The 13,618-nt window shown below is 34.4% G+C and overlaps 1 protein-coding gene across 1 annotated transcript in view; it reads right to left on the bottom strand.

Moving 5' to 3' along the window:
* Positions 1-13,618, bottom strand: part of LOC135206817 (protein SERAC1-like) — a gene marked incomplete in the record, with an annotated part of 105,994 nt that overhangs the window by 87,899 nt on the left and 4,477 nt on the right. The window contains 6 exon segments of the mRNA XM_064238307.1: positions 4,103-4,269; positions 5,499-5,636; positions 9,367-9,601; positions 12,604-12,696; positions 12,872-12,927; positions 13,058-13,122. Coding sequence (XP_064094377.1) covers positions 4,103-4,269; positions 5,499-5,636; positions 9,367-9,601; positions 12,604-12,696; positions 12,872-12,927; positions 13,058-13,122 — 754 coding nt within the window.

The raw sequence follows: 13,618 nt of genomic DNA, 5'->3' as shown, positions 1-13,618 counted from the left end.
GATTTACATGATATCATCACCGAGAATAAATTACACAAAAGCATAAGTAGGAATAAGGACAAAGAATAAATTGTATGCTTTAAAGGATCCTTCAACAGTATAATGATTTTTTTTAACATTTTAACAACGAGTATACTATACCTGACAACAATTTAAAAGTTTGTAATCAACAAATTAATGAATCTCTGGATAATAGCTGAATCATTTATTCTCTTCTATCTCCTATGGCCTTAAAAAAATTGAATGATTGCAACCTATTGAGATTAAAGGATTCAAAGGTATCTTCCATTAATTTTTCTCTCTGCCATCCAATTTTTCTATTCTTTTTTGTATTAATGAAAATACCCCCACTTTCAATCCAGTTTGTAGATGCTCAAACTGCAGAATTAATAATCAAGACAATTATCTGGTCTCAAACTGCAGAACTAATAATCAAGACAATTATTTAAAATATAAATGTTTCCCACACTAATTTTATTGCATCCCAATCTCATAACTCATTTATACTACATTTGTGATCTTGAAAAAGTTCATAGTGTAGTGCACATACCACAAAGAACCTCCAAAACCCCTCAATCACCTGTCTCACTCTTTGTATGCCTACAAGGCTACTCACAGCCGAGTTGTTTTCCCCATACTGCTAATTTTACTGCAGGATACAAACTAGTTATTCATCCTATTCCTAATTCACTTATACCTTTAGTTTCATTCTTACAGTCTTTTCTCCTTTCATAAGTGATAAAAGTTGATTGTGATAATCATCAGTTGCTCATCCCCTGCCAGTCTCTACTTTCTGGACTGCCAGTCTTCCATTCAGTAGTTACTAATGAACTCACTTTATAAAATTAGGTGATCTACTAACTTATTTTTCTCATTTGATAATTACAGTTAATAAATCTTTATATTAAAATGGCTTTTATCCACCCGTTTTTTGCACTTTTATTCCCTTTTACTGGTGATTCTTCTGTTATGTCACTTCTTGAGAGGTATGAATCAAACCTTCCCCTCCTAAATAGTTTTTTTATTCTGCCACACAGTAGCTTTACTATCTCTTTACCATAGGAAGGCTAATATTCTGGCCATTTTCTCCTGAACTGAAGAATGCCGTCCCATTATTCAAAGGCAACTATATAGCATCTGCAAGGCCAAGGCATTTCATATTTCCTCTGTAGAAATTGGAAATCCTCAACCTGGTTGACTCAATAAGTATTCCTTATTTTGATCATAAGTGTTTAACTGACTGTACCACTGACTGGATACACCAGTCACAATGCACCATAACCTGAACTGAATGCATCACTTTGGGAAAAAACAATAACTAAAATAAATTTACTTATAAGGACCCAGCAACTTAGCTTGAGTCAGGTAAGGTTTGTAACTGGCCTTGTGACATCTTTTTCAATTATAATATAACACCTGTAGTCAAAACCATCATTAACCCTTAAAACGCCAAAGCGGTATTTTTAAAAATTGTCTCCCGTATGCCGGCGGCATTCGCGAGTGAGCGCCGAAGCGGAAAAAAATGGTTTTTTTCAAAAAATCACAGCACGCTTAGTTTTCAAGATTAAGAGTTCATTTTGGCTCCTTTTTTTGTCATTGCCTGAAGTTTAGTATGCAACCATCGAAATGAAAAAAAAATATCATTATCATATATAAATATTGGGATATATGACAGCACGAAAAAAAATTTCATATATAATGTATACAAATCGTGCTGTAAGCAAAACGATAAAAGCTAACGAGTTCATTTTTTGTTGTTGTATTGTACACTAAATTGCGATCATTTTGGTATATAACACATCGTAAAATGATCAAGGCAACACAGAGAAAATATTATCACAAAATGATGCATGAATTTGTAACGTAGCGGACGTAAAAAAAACTGTTTTCAAAATTCACCATAAATCAAAATATTGTGCAAGAGACTTCCCGTTTGATGCAAAATGAAGGTAATTGATTGAATATTACTAGACTGTAAGTGTTGTAGCTTACAATTGCAGTTTTTGACCATTTCAGTCGAGTTAAAGTTGACCGAAGGACAAATTTTTTCTATTTATCGTTATTTTATATGAAAATATTTCAAAACTGATCAAAAGCTATGAACCATGGGTTGTTTTTGGTTGTATTCTCAATGGAAAGTAAGGCAAACACATTTTCATATATAAAAAACTTATCTGACAAAGCTAATTTAAAATGGTGCAAACATTACGACAATCGGACGAAAAAATTTATGATTTTTTCGGAAGAGTTACCATGCGGATGTAAGGAAAAAGTTTATTTCATAAATTTACCATAAATCGAAATATTGTGCTAGAGACTTCCAATTTGTTGCACAATAAAGGTAAATGATTGAATATTACTAGAATGTAATAGCTTTAGCTTACAATTGCGTTTTTTTACCATTTCGGTCGAGTCTAAGTTCACCGAATGTTGAAATTTTGGCACTTATCATTATTTATATGAAAATATTTCAAAAATGATAAAAGCTATAACCATGGGTTGTTTTTTTTGTTGTGTTCTAAATGAAATTGCGCACATTTTCATATATAAAACTTTATGTAACGGCTAATTTAAAATGGTGCAAACATTACGACAATCAGACGAAAAATTTTCTGACTTTTTTTGCGAGGACGTAAGGAAAATGTTTTTTTTTTTTATAAATTCACCATAAATCGAAATATTGCGCTAGAGACTTCCAATTTGTTGCAAAATAAAGGTAAGTGATTGAATATTATTAGAATGTAAGAGTTTTAGCTTACAATTCCGTTTTTCGACCATTTCGGTCGAGTTAAAGTTGACCAAAGGTTGATATTTTGGCACTTAAATGTTATTTATATGAAAATATTTCAAAACTGAAAAAAGCTACACCCCTGGGTTGTTTTTGTTGTATTTCTACATAAAATTGCACACATTTCATTTGCCATATATAAAAACTTTATGTAACAGCTAATTTAAAATGGTGCAAACATTATGACAATCGGACGAAAAAATTTATGATTTTTTCGGAAGAGTTACCGTGCAGACGTAAGGAAAAAGGTTTTTTTCATAAATTCACCATAAATCGAAATATTGTGCTATAGACTTCCAATTTGTTGCAAAATGAAGGTAAATGATTTAATATTACTAGAATATAAGAGTTTTAGCTTACAATTGCGTTTTTCGACCATTTCAGTAGAGTCAAAGTTGATCAAAGGTTGAAATTTTGGCACTTATCATTATTTATATGAAAATATTTCAAAACTGATAAAAGCTACAACCATGAGTTGTTTTTAGTAGTATTCTACATGAAATTGTGCACATTTTCATATATAATACTCCATGTAACGGCTAATATAAAATGGTGCAAAAATTATGTCAAATTGACAAAATAATTTCTGAGATGTGTCGCTGATGTTTTTTAGTGCAAGAAGAAAGAAATTCGCGCTTGCGCGCCTGGATAACGATTGTAAACAAAACGCCTTGATCCATGAGCTCCCAGCATCCCCCAAGGCGCGTGATTCAAAAGTTTTCGCCTGGTAGGCCTATAAGTTAGTTTTCCGCGCATTTTTTTAATACTTTTTTTATATCGACGTACCATACGTCCAATCAGCACCCAACAGACAATTTATATCAACGTTTATTACGTCCAATCGGTGTTAAAGGATTAATAGCCTACAAGATGTGGATTATTCAGACACAAGGGGTGGTGCATTAACCTGATATGCTGGCATTCAGAAAATGGTATTAGGCCTATTATCCTTATTAAACAAGCCACAAATTTTATCACTCCCCCGTTTTCTTTCCGATTTCCTAAGCTTCCCTTCTTTTCTAAAAGGTGGATCTTACACGTTCTTTGGGATCAATTACCTGACCTCCCAATACATATTCACCTTCATATAAGAAAAATAGCAGAATGAAAACCAATTGCTATATGATGCGCAACACTGGAAACATAAGGTTGTTAAGAGCTTAAACTTAGGTTCTACCCTGAATTTTTAAACATTACCTGGAGCCAGAAATCTTTGCTGCTAAATACTTACTATTAAAGGTACCTGACATTCATTATAATTCACAATAAAACAATTATAACTAAATCTAGCCAATGCCAAATCCCATACAATACCTTATCATAATATGGAGGGTTGAAAGGATAAACACCTTCTACGTAGACTTCTTGTCCATTTGTCATTTCTCCATTTGACTGCTTCAGGTTATATAAGCCCCTCCAAGCAGGAAGAAAAAATTCAGGATGGGAGTTTTCAGAAAATATTTTTAAGACATCTACCAAGCCTGTAAATAAAAGCAACAGTCCTGTACAGGATGCTGTAAAAATTAACCTTAATACCTTTCTAGATATAAGATATCAAAGTTGTTTTGTAAACTGGAAACTGATTCCCTATAAGAACATAAGAAAACATTTTTTAAAGAGAAGCATAAAAAAGGCTAAGTTAGTAAATGGTATACCACAAGGAATGAGTTCCTATTGAAAAATGAAGTTCTTTAAATATATAATAATTTCACTAAGAACCCATCAGTTTACATTTGCCTAATCCTAAAGTCAGCAGCTCCCATGACAAACTCCACACAATAAAAAAGAAAAGAAGAGCCATTCATCTGGCCAGCTATTATTCTGGATAGTACCTCTGGTTGCACTAATATTAGTTAAGTAATTTCCTGTGTTATCCAGACTCCCTACAAGTTGAGGTTCAGTAGGTGGGGAGTTTTTGTAAAAATTTGATGGGTTTGTATAAAACAAACTTAAGTTTTAAAAAATCTCATTGGTTTAACTAAGCACCATCAGTTTGCATTTGCCTGAGTAGCTATTTAGAGAGGAAGGATTCCAAATTGTGGGAAAAATAGACTGAACAAGGCCACTGGGAAAGGATACACTCTAAGGGAGAGAGAACAGGAAATTAGATCTTTATATTACAAGAGGCCTAACCTTGTAGTGTTACTATGTTTTTTTTTAAGAGTTGGCTACCTTGAAAATAAATAATAAAGACTATGAAAATAAATAAAGACTATAAACACATTGTAGGATCAAATACCTTTAGTGTTGATATTGAAGAAACAGGTGTATGGCTCAAAGGCTAAGACTACTATATGGTGGCTTGCCACAATTTAGAGAACCATATTTTTTCATTTATAATATGCTGAAAGTCTACATTATTTACAGGAGAGTGAGTACAGTTCTAAATTTCAAGGTCCCTATAGCTAACTGAGAAGTTTGGAACTCAAAACATGCCTTCTCAGGATATCTGAACCTAATGGATAAATCTTCCTAACTTGCAATGGATATATGAAAATACATGAAAAGTGAGAATCTTTTCTGTCTTGGTTGGACCTTAGGCCCAGTGTACACCTAGCATTGTCAGCAAGCAATTTTTTTTTTTTTAAGAATGGGGATAAATTGATGTGGATTCATGAAGACCAAAACTACGGGCTAATCATAATTGACATAACAGGTTTGCAAGAAAAAACTGACAGTCTTTCAAAAACTAAACACTGCACAACTGTACCTATATCAATAAAATCTTGATGGTTTTCCTTCACAGTTGATATATTGGCTAATATCTTCAACACAACTGGAGTGGTTATCATGTCTTTTTCTTCAATTACTTGCTTCAGTATTCTCAAGAGGTTAGTATCCACAAATTCTGTGGAAAAAAAAAATGTAAAAAGAATTTTTTAAATATGAGTAAATAAAAAAATTCCATGTAAAATCATAATCATAATGTTACATATCAATGGGACACAAAATTTAAAAGAACTTAAAACTTCAGGATACTATACTCATAACAATGTAATGTTTACACTGCCATAAGAGCTGATCAGCAGGAAAAATATGAGCCCTCTAAATGGTATGAAATATATTACATAAGAACAAACTACACAAGATGTATGAGCAATAACATTCATCAGACCATACCAACTGAGGGAAATCATATCTAGATGTGACAAATGTCAAGATTTTCCAAATATTTTTCGCAACAGGTTAGCATAAGTAAGGCTAAGTTAAGTTATATTACCCCATATGTACATTAAAACAATCATTCTAAAGCAAAAAGTTTGAAAACATGCTAAAAATCTTTCTGATGTAAAAAAATATAAATCTCCTTTTTTCACCAAAATTTACCTATATTAACTTGACCTTATTTGGTCAAGGCCATAAACCTAACTTAGATTAACCTAGAAAATATTTCTTAAAAGCAAAAGTAACTTCTTTCGATTCTAAGAGTATGTGTATACTACTGTACTGTATATTATTCTGGTATAACCTGTATTTCAATCATGTATACAATGAAATATGTTTATTACTTAAGGGATTTAGCGCTCAAAGGAACGTATTTCACGGAGCGACACGGCTGAGCCCAGAAAAAAACATTTTGCCAATTTGAGAATAAAGTTTTAAGAAGAACATTAGGAATTAGGAATCCGATGGCAGGATAGAGTGAGAATGGATGCCAAAATGAAAACCAAACCTAGAACACAGGGTAATCCAATATTGCCCAATTCTATGGATGAATGACACATCTAAGGTGCATGGATGTCACTTACCAAACAAGCAAAGGCATAAAACTTGACTTAAGGGAAAATATGGTGGACCAATCAGATGGTTAAGCACTGTAGAGAGATCCTAGGATGATGGAAGAGTGAATCTGGGAAGGGGCTCTCAATGTTGACACATTCCATTCAAATAATGGGAAACACCCAAATCAATGGCCCAAATCTCAAATACTTGGGCTATACTCATAGCTCACCTATAGCTATTGAAGGTCAGCACAGACAACTAATTAGGACTGCATCAAACAAGAAAAGAAATGACAAATTCCAAGAAGCAGTCTTGAGGAAGCAGGGGGAAGGGGGGGAACCACAAGGATCAAAATGTTTGAAGAACACATATCTGTCCCAGATACGTATGAAGGCATCAAATCATCACAATGCTAAACAATACCTTGCTATATTGTTGTTTAAGTATGTCATTGTAATGGCTGCAGCCATAGAGACCAGCAGGATCAAAAATAAAAACATGTGGGACTGGAATGGCTGGCAGAGGGAAATGAACTACAGAGGGGGTACAAAACAAATTACAAAAATACCTTAATACTAATTTATTATGCACCAAAAATTGCAATAAGTACAAGTGAGTCAGGTTTAGCCAAACAATCAATCACATCAATATTACCATCTGTGTAACAAATGCTTTACAGCAGCAGCAATCTTAAACAAATCAATTTGAAAGACTTTAAAAAAAAAAAAACAAAAACCACAAATGAACAAACAGGTAGCATAAACAACCATAAATAGTAGATGATAAAGCAACATGAAATTACTCAGGGTAACCACGATAACATGACAGACCCAGCTGTCACAAAGGATGAATGCAATCTGACTAACTCCTGTTTAAACACCAAAGCAGCCACCAGCCACTCAACTTGAACAGTCATCGACACAAATGAATTGCAAGAGGAACGTCAGAACAGCATGTCTGGTGTCATACAGGAAGATCCACGGAAGACTATGATTTAGCTATCCCTACATCCTTCAGCTGATGAAACTAACAGGTAACAAATACCTGCTGTTCCAGCAAAGATTCCACGTTGCTAAAGCTGCCAAGAACCTGCCTCACTGCTATGCCAAACCCACCTGACTGCATCTAAAACCAAGCAACAGAAGTCAACTCACTACACGACAAACAAGTACAGGAGGGCAGTAAAACAAAAGAACAAATGAAACAAGATTGTTCCACTAAAACCACAGCAAACCCTGATAGTCATGAACAAGGCCACCAAAGGCATTCACTAATGCCACACCACCTTGCAGAGCTCTGGAAGGACAGAGAAATTCAACAGAATTATTCTGAATATGGAGGGAATCAACCACCACAAATCTTAGAATGAACCACAAATTATCTTCTACCAAAATGAAAACCTGTTCAGAGAGCTGGTATAACACCTCTGACCTGGTCTCTCTTTCGTTTGTCAGTTAAGCAGCAGCTGTCGACTTGTCTCCCATAACTTACATCTATTCTCCACTTGGGGAGTGAAGGCTTGCAGGGTTAAGAAACTCATTCAATTCCAAAAAACAAGTAGTGGTCATGACTTTACATGGATCATTTACTGGTGGTCCAATAAGCATGTGCTTTATTGATCATTTGAGGCAACTGTAAACAATAAGCATTTGACATTGGGGGATATGAGGAACTCGTAAAAGGTGGTTATGAGAGTCCTGCAACCATAGAATAATAGACTGGAAGGCTGTCTGAATGGATGGAGACAAACCATATATTCCAGTTTAGTTGAAGCTGAAAAGACCTAATCATGATATAATTGTGGAGAATTATTTCCCCCAGTGAGTCAGATGTCAGATTAATTTCACGAAAAATATATTATAAAAACAAACATATTCAAACATAGAAGAAACGCACATCTATAGGAGACGACAGCCAAAGAAAACTGTGAACAATTGAATGCGCACTGACTTGGTGGGCTGTGCTTATGCTACTACCATCAGTAGATATTACCATAACCACCTTGCAGAAGCTTAATGGCTGGATTTCCAGCTCACTGAAAGTTAATACCCATATGTAAAGACTGAGGGTTTGTATTTGTGTAAGGACAACCGGAATTTTCTGGAAGATGGATGAATTTGCGCAGAATTTGGAATATGAAAGTGACCTTGTTGTTTATGCAATATCAACGAAAAACGGCTCAAAATTTCTGTAAAACAATGTTAATGGTTGTAAATTCATTAATGAGAAAATCTCTCCCTACTGCTTTATGAAATCAACTTCCTGACTTTATCTGGTCATGGATAGAAAGATACAATATGAAAAAAGAAAGCACAGCTGCTGCAGCCACTTACTAGACAAGCAAAGTAAAAATCTACCATACTGGGCATCTAAGATGGATGGCTATTCTGGGTGAAAAGGCAGATTGATCTGAGGAAGTAACTCAGAATTCTTTTGTCTATACTAGAAACTCTTTTTTGACATTAACCATTTGTAGATTATAAGGTTTGTCTCCTATACAGATATATATCTACTTTTTCAACATTAAAATTCTCCTACTAGATTAATTTCTGTGATGTTCACCATGAATATAACTGAACTTTTTGCTGTGTAATGTAAATAACCTGAACAGACAAAGAATATGTGTAAAAATACAGAGAAGTGAAACTGCAATGACAAAATACATATCAAAGCAGTAGTACTATAAGATTTTCATGTTATTTTATAATTTCTCACATAAAGTAAGAATAAAATAAAAGCCTTTCACAAATTTTTATGCTCCTGAAAAACCCCTGACTTGTGGCTGCAGGTATGACTTCCTTCAAGCTACTTTAAATGGAGGGGTTTTGAAAATCAAAACTATGTGCAGCCCTTACCTTTCTTGCTACATCTTTCGTTGATACAGCTAACATACCAAAGTGCTGTAACAGCAGAACGCAAGGTGGACATATATGATGGTGGGTCTTGATGCTGCAATGATGGCAAAGGTGCCCAGTGATCTGTGCTGTCAATCCATTCTGAATCTTCAGCCCACTTTTCAAGGATGATTTCAGTTGAAACTTCAAGTAACCCCATACTGCTTAAATATACATGGCACAACTTTCTTGCTCTCTGAAACAAAACAAAATGTAATAACTACTATGATAGAGACACTGAAGGACTAATCCCTGGCAAATTTTTTGTAGTTTAACTGAATATGTATGTTGAAAGCAAGACTACAACTCTGATTTACACTTACCTTTTGTTGATGTTGCAGATAAATTTATCAAACTGAATAGTAAAGGTTTCATTTGGAAAGGATCATGATTTAATAGTATTTGAAAGGAAGAGTGATCACTGATTTAACACAGTAGTAGTTATTTTTTAGGCTAGGCATCTAAACAAATGTAGTATGTATACCAGATAAATGTCCTAAAAATTTATGTAAAATGACAAATTTTCCCTCAATTTGTATTTTTCATAGCTTACAAACCTGAGGTCTTAACAATAGGATAATCTTCTTGCGCCCACTGGAAACTGGTTAAAAACAATCAGATTATAAAGCAAGGAATCTGTGGCATCTGGCAACTCATTCATATACGAGGTGGAAGCTGGTCACCAACCATGCATAGAACCCCGTGACGCGTCAGTCTTTCTTTGACCGCCTTGGAGAGTAGTCACTAACCCTCTCCTCCCAAGCCAGTTGCTTTATTTGCCTGTGATTTCTTTGTTTCAGTGTGCTTGTGTGTGCTTTGTTATTATTATGCACAATTCGTTATTTTAAGGGTTAGATTTATTTAGCATGGTAGGCTTTCACAAATGAACAAATTAGTACTGCTTCATTGTAATTGCTTATATATGGTTGTTATTTCAACATATGTTTCAACAGTAGTTCATTACTTTACATATTACATCCTACTTTAAGACCTTTACCTTACTTCTTGTTTTATTATTTTTAGGCTAATTAATATCATTTAGTGTTTTTGGGTGCAAAACCTGTTTTCTGACGATATAGAGAAAAGTCCTTATCTTGATAGCAGGGTTATAACATCGTAGATTCCTAATTTTAATAAGTTCAATAACAAACTCATTACTTCTAGTTTAGCTTATTCATGCACCTGTACAAAGATCCTAGGCACTCAAAATGTACGTGAAATTAAGAACCATTCCTTGAACTACTGGTAGATTGGCACATAAGACCCAGTTCCTTCCAGTCTCTTTTGGAAGATGTCTTCCTTCTACTGTCTGATAATTGAATTGCCTTTCACTATTATTTTCATATATTTTTATGTTATATTTGTTGTATGACATGTTGAATTATTTCTGTATAGTACAGCTTTCATTTCTAATGTACTGAAAGGAATGTGTAGCTTCACACTGATTTGGTGTTTTACTTGAATGTTCCTAAAAAAATACTCCTTTTCAAATTACTGAAGAGTTTAAAATCAGTACTGTCTCTTTTGTGTAGGTTCTTACTTTCTTCTTCCTTGGTGATGGTAGAATGGTTGTTTTTTCTGTATGCATTGTTTTTTCTTTTTTTTTGGGGGGGGGGATTTTTTTCCACAAAATCAGTTACAGTGTTTCTTGATTATTCATTCTCCTGTATTTTGCTATCTTTTAGGCATTTACTGTTCAAATTAATTTATTTTTTTGCTAGAGGCACTGTTCATAGACAAGGAAAAAAGCTAAAACACCTAGGGATAGGGCAATGGTACCTAAGGAGGGTTTCTGGAAGTCACATCAAATTTTCTTTGCTACAAGTCCAGAAAAGAGAAAAGTGGTAAGAAATCTTGGGGTTTTCATAGATTAAATAAACCAAGGAATTTTCCTGACATTCAATTCCATATGCTGAACAGAAAGTTATGGTGCTGGTTATAGAAGGATTAAAAAAAATGCTGTTAAGAACCACCTTCCTTGGTTTCTATTACTTCTCCAACTTAAAGATTCTGCAGATACAATGTGTCAGTAAGAGGCTTCATCTTACAAGCCTACTAAAGACTTGGAAATGTTGTCAATGGTGACATCCAAGACAGGGATCTTCCTATTCTTCTCAAACCTGATCCTCTTGCCTGGAGTGTTGAACTTCTTAGGCGCAAATGCAATGAGTGCAGATGCTTGCCCATTCAAGTTCACAAGAAAATACAATGGATGATGATAGAATGAGAGCAAGTCACAGAGCAGGTGAAGAAAGGCAGGGTTTATGAAAGAATAGGTAACTAGAGTCAGTCACACTGTTAATTACAATCCAAAAAAAGAAGCCAAACAAAAATATATAAATGGCAAAGCATTTCTACACTTTCTTTTACTGCACTGGAAAAGTTAGGAAATAAATTAATCTAATATAAATTTAAAAGCTTTTGGGCAACAAGATATGCAGAATTTGGTGAGTTGTGTTCAACATCACTGACACAAAAGTGAGGTAATTAACTGACAAGGACAAGGTTCCACATCCACAAGCACAGGACTAATGCCAATTTTCAAAAAGCTAAACTTGTAGAGATGAATTGTTTATATTTGTGGCACATGAAGAACAAAGGGTGAGATATATACTTATGCAGGTGTTGTAAAAGGGTTAGCATAGATGAAAATGTTTCAAAATGGTTTAGTCACATGGAAACATTGGTTAACCAAATCTAAAATTCATCAATGTCAGGAGGAAGGAGGAGAGGAAGACCTGGAGACGTGTGATAGATGAACTGTATAGGAAAGGAATGACCTCAAGAATCATGAGCAAAAGATTGCATGTAAGATTGAGGTAGATGGTGTAGTGTGATAAGGGTTTGTAGCACTGTTGATTAGAATACTGAAAAAGTTGACAAAATGGTTAACATGGAAGTTTTCTGCGCCAGGACTCATCTATGATTCCATGGTTTAAGCATGAATGAGGCAGTGATAGTTCTCTTTTCTCTTTCCAGACATCATCTGCTAATAGGGAAAATGGTTTATTAACGAAAAAAATACAAGTCACTTTCTTTTTACTGGGTACTACACTCTTTCCAGACACTTGTTTTAATTCACTAGTTTAATGTTAGCACTCTCTTTACCTACCCACAATCAGGTACTGTATTACGTACTAGTACTGTGATAGTTAACAGTAAGACAAATAAATGTGATCTTTAAAGAATTCTACTTACGTCCACATAATAGTTTGTAACTAAATCTTCTGCCAACTTTCTTTTCCAATAATTTTGTAATGCATTATGAACCTTGGTTATTATATCACACTGCTGGAAAAAAAATGTTTATTAAACTTTAAAAAATTAGTTTTGCTGGATGACTATTATCAAAAATATAAATTCTCATGCCTATTTAAATATATCATGTCAGTAATGAGTGATGAACTTCTACTTCACCTTGACTTTAAATACCCAATCCAGACACTAATACTTCCAAATAACTTACCTTTTTCTGAGTAAAATCTGTCTTGGATAAATTAGACATATGTAAATTTCGCCTCTCTGGAAAGAAATGTATGAGACTTAGAAGACTTATTTACTGAAAATACAGCAGCTCCTTTGCCATTGTTACAATACTGAAACACAATTCTGTTTCAAGTGAAACATAAAAGTCTGCTTAAAATTATCTAACCTTTATGAATGAAATGAGATGATGTATCCTTGTGCTTCTTCAGCTGATTGCCTACGACAGCACCTCTGAAAAAATCAAATATTTCAAATATTTTTCCCAATATGTACTATACATATAAACTCATTACTTAGGCATAGCTCCTGTGCTTGGCATGAATCCCCATAATCCAGTCCCAGATGAAACAATGAAGTAGCAGCTCTGATTTCCTCCAGAGGCTGGCATATATACAATACATATACAGTGGTCCCCCCGTATTCACGGGGGATGGGTACTAAACCCCCCTGTGAATAGTTAGAACCCGCGAATGTCTGGAACCTATTTTGTTAGTTAAAACTTGAGAAAAACCCACTAAAAATTTTCATACTTGGTTTTTTTTAATAGTTTTACCACAGAAAGTGCATTTTATGATGAAATTGATAAAAAAAAACAGGAATTTGTGGGTATTTCTCATAGAAAAATACTGCGAATGTGCAAATTTTCCAAGAATAGTACAGGGAAACGTCCCCGAGAGAAATCCGCGAATCCGGAGAACGCGAATGTGTGAGTCCGTGAATCCGGAGA

The sequence above is a fragment of the Macrobrachium nipponense genome, chromosome 31, assembly GCF_015104395.2.
Source record: "Macrobrachium nipponense isolate FS-2020 chromosome 31, ASM1510439v2, whole genome shotgun sequence".
Lineage (NCBI taxonomy): Eukaryota > Metazoa > Arthropoda > Malacostraca > Decapoda > Palaemonidae > Macrobrachium > Macrobrachium nipponense.
Note: the sequence above shows the minus strand (reverse complement) of the source record. Positions and strands in the feature narration are given on the sequence as shown.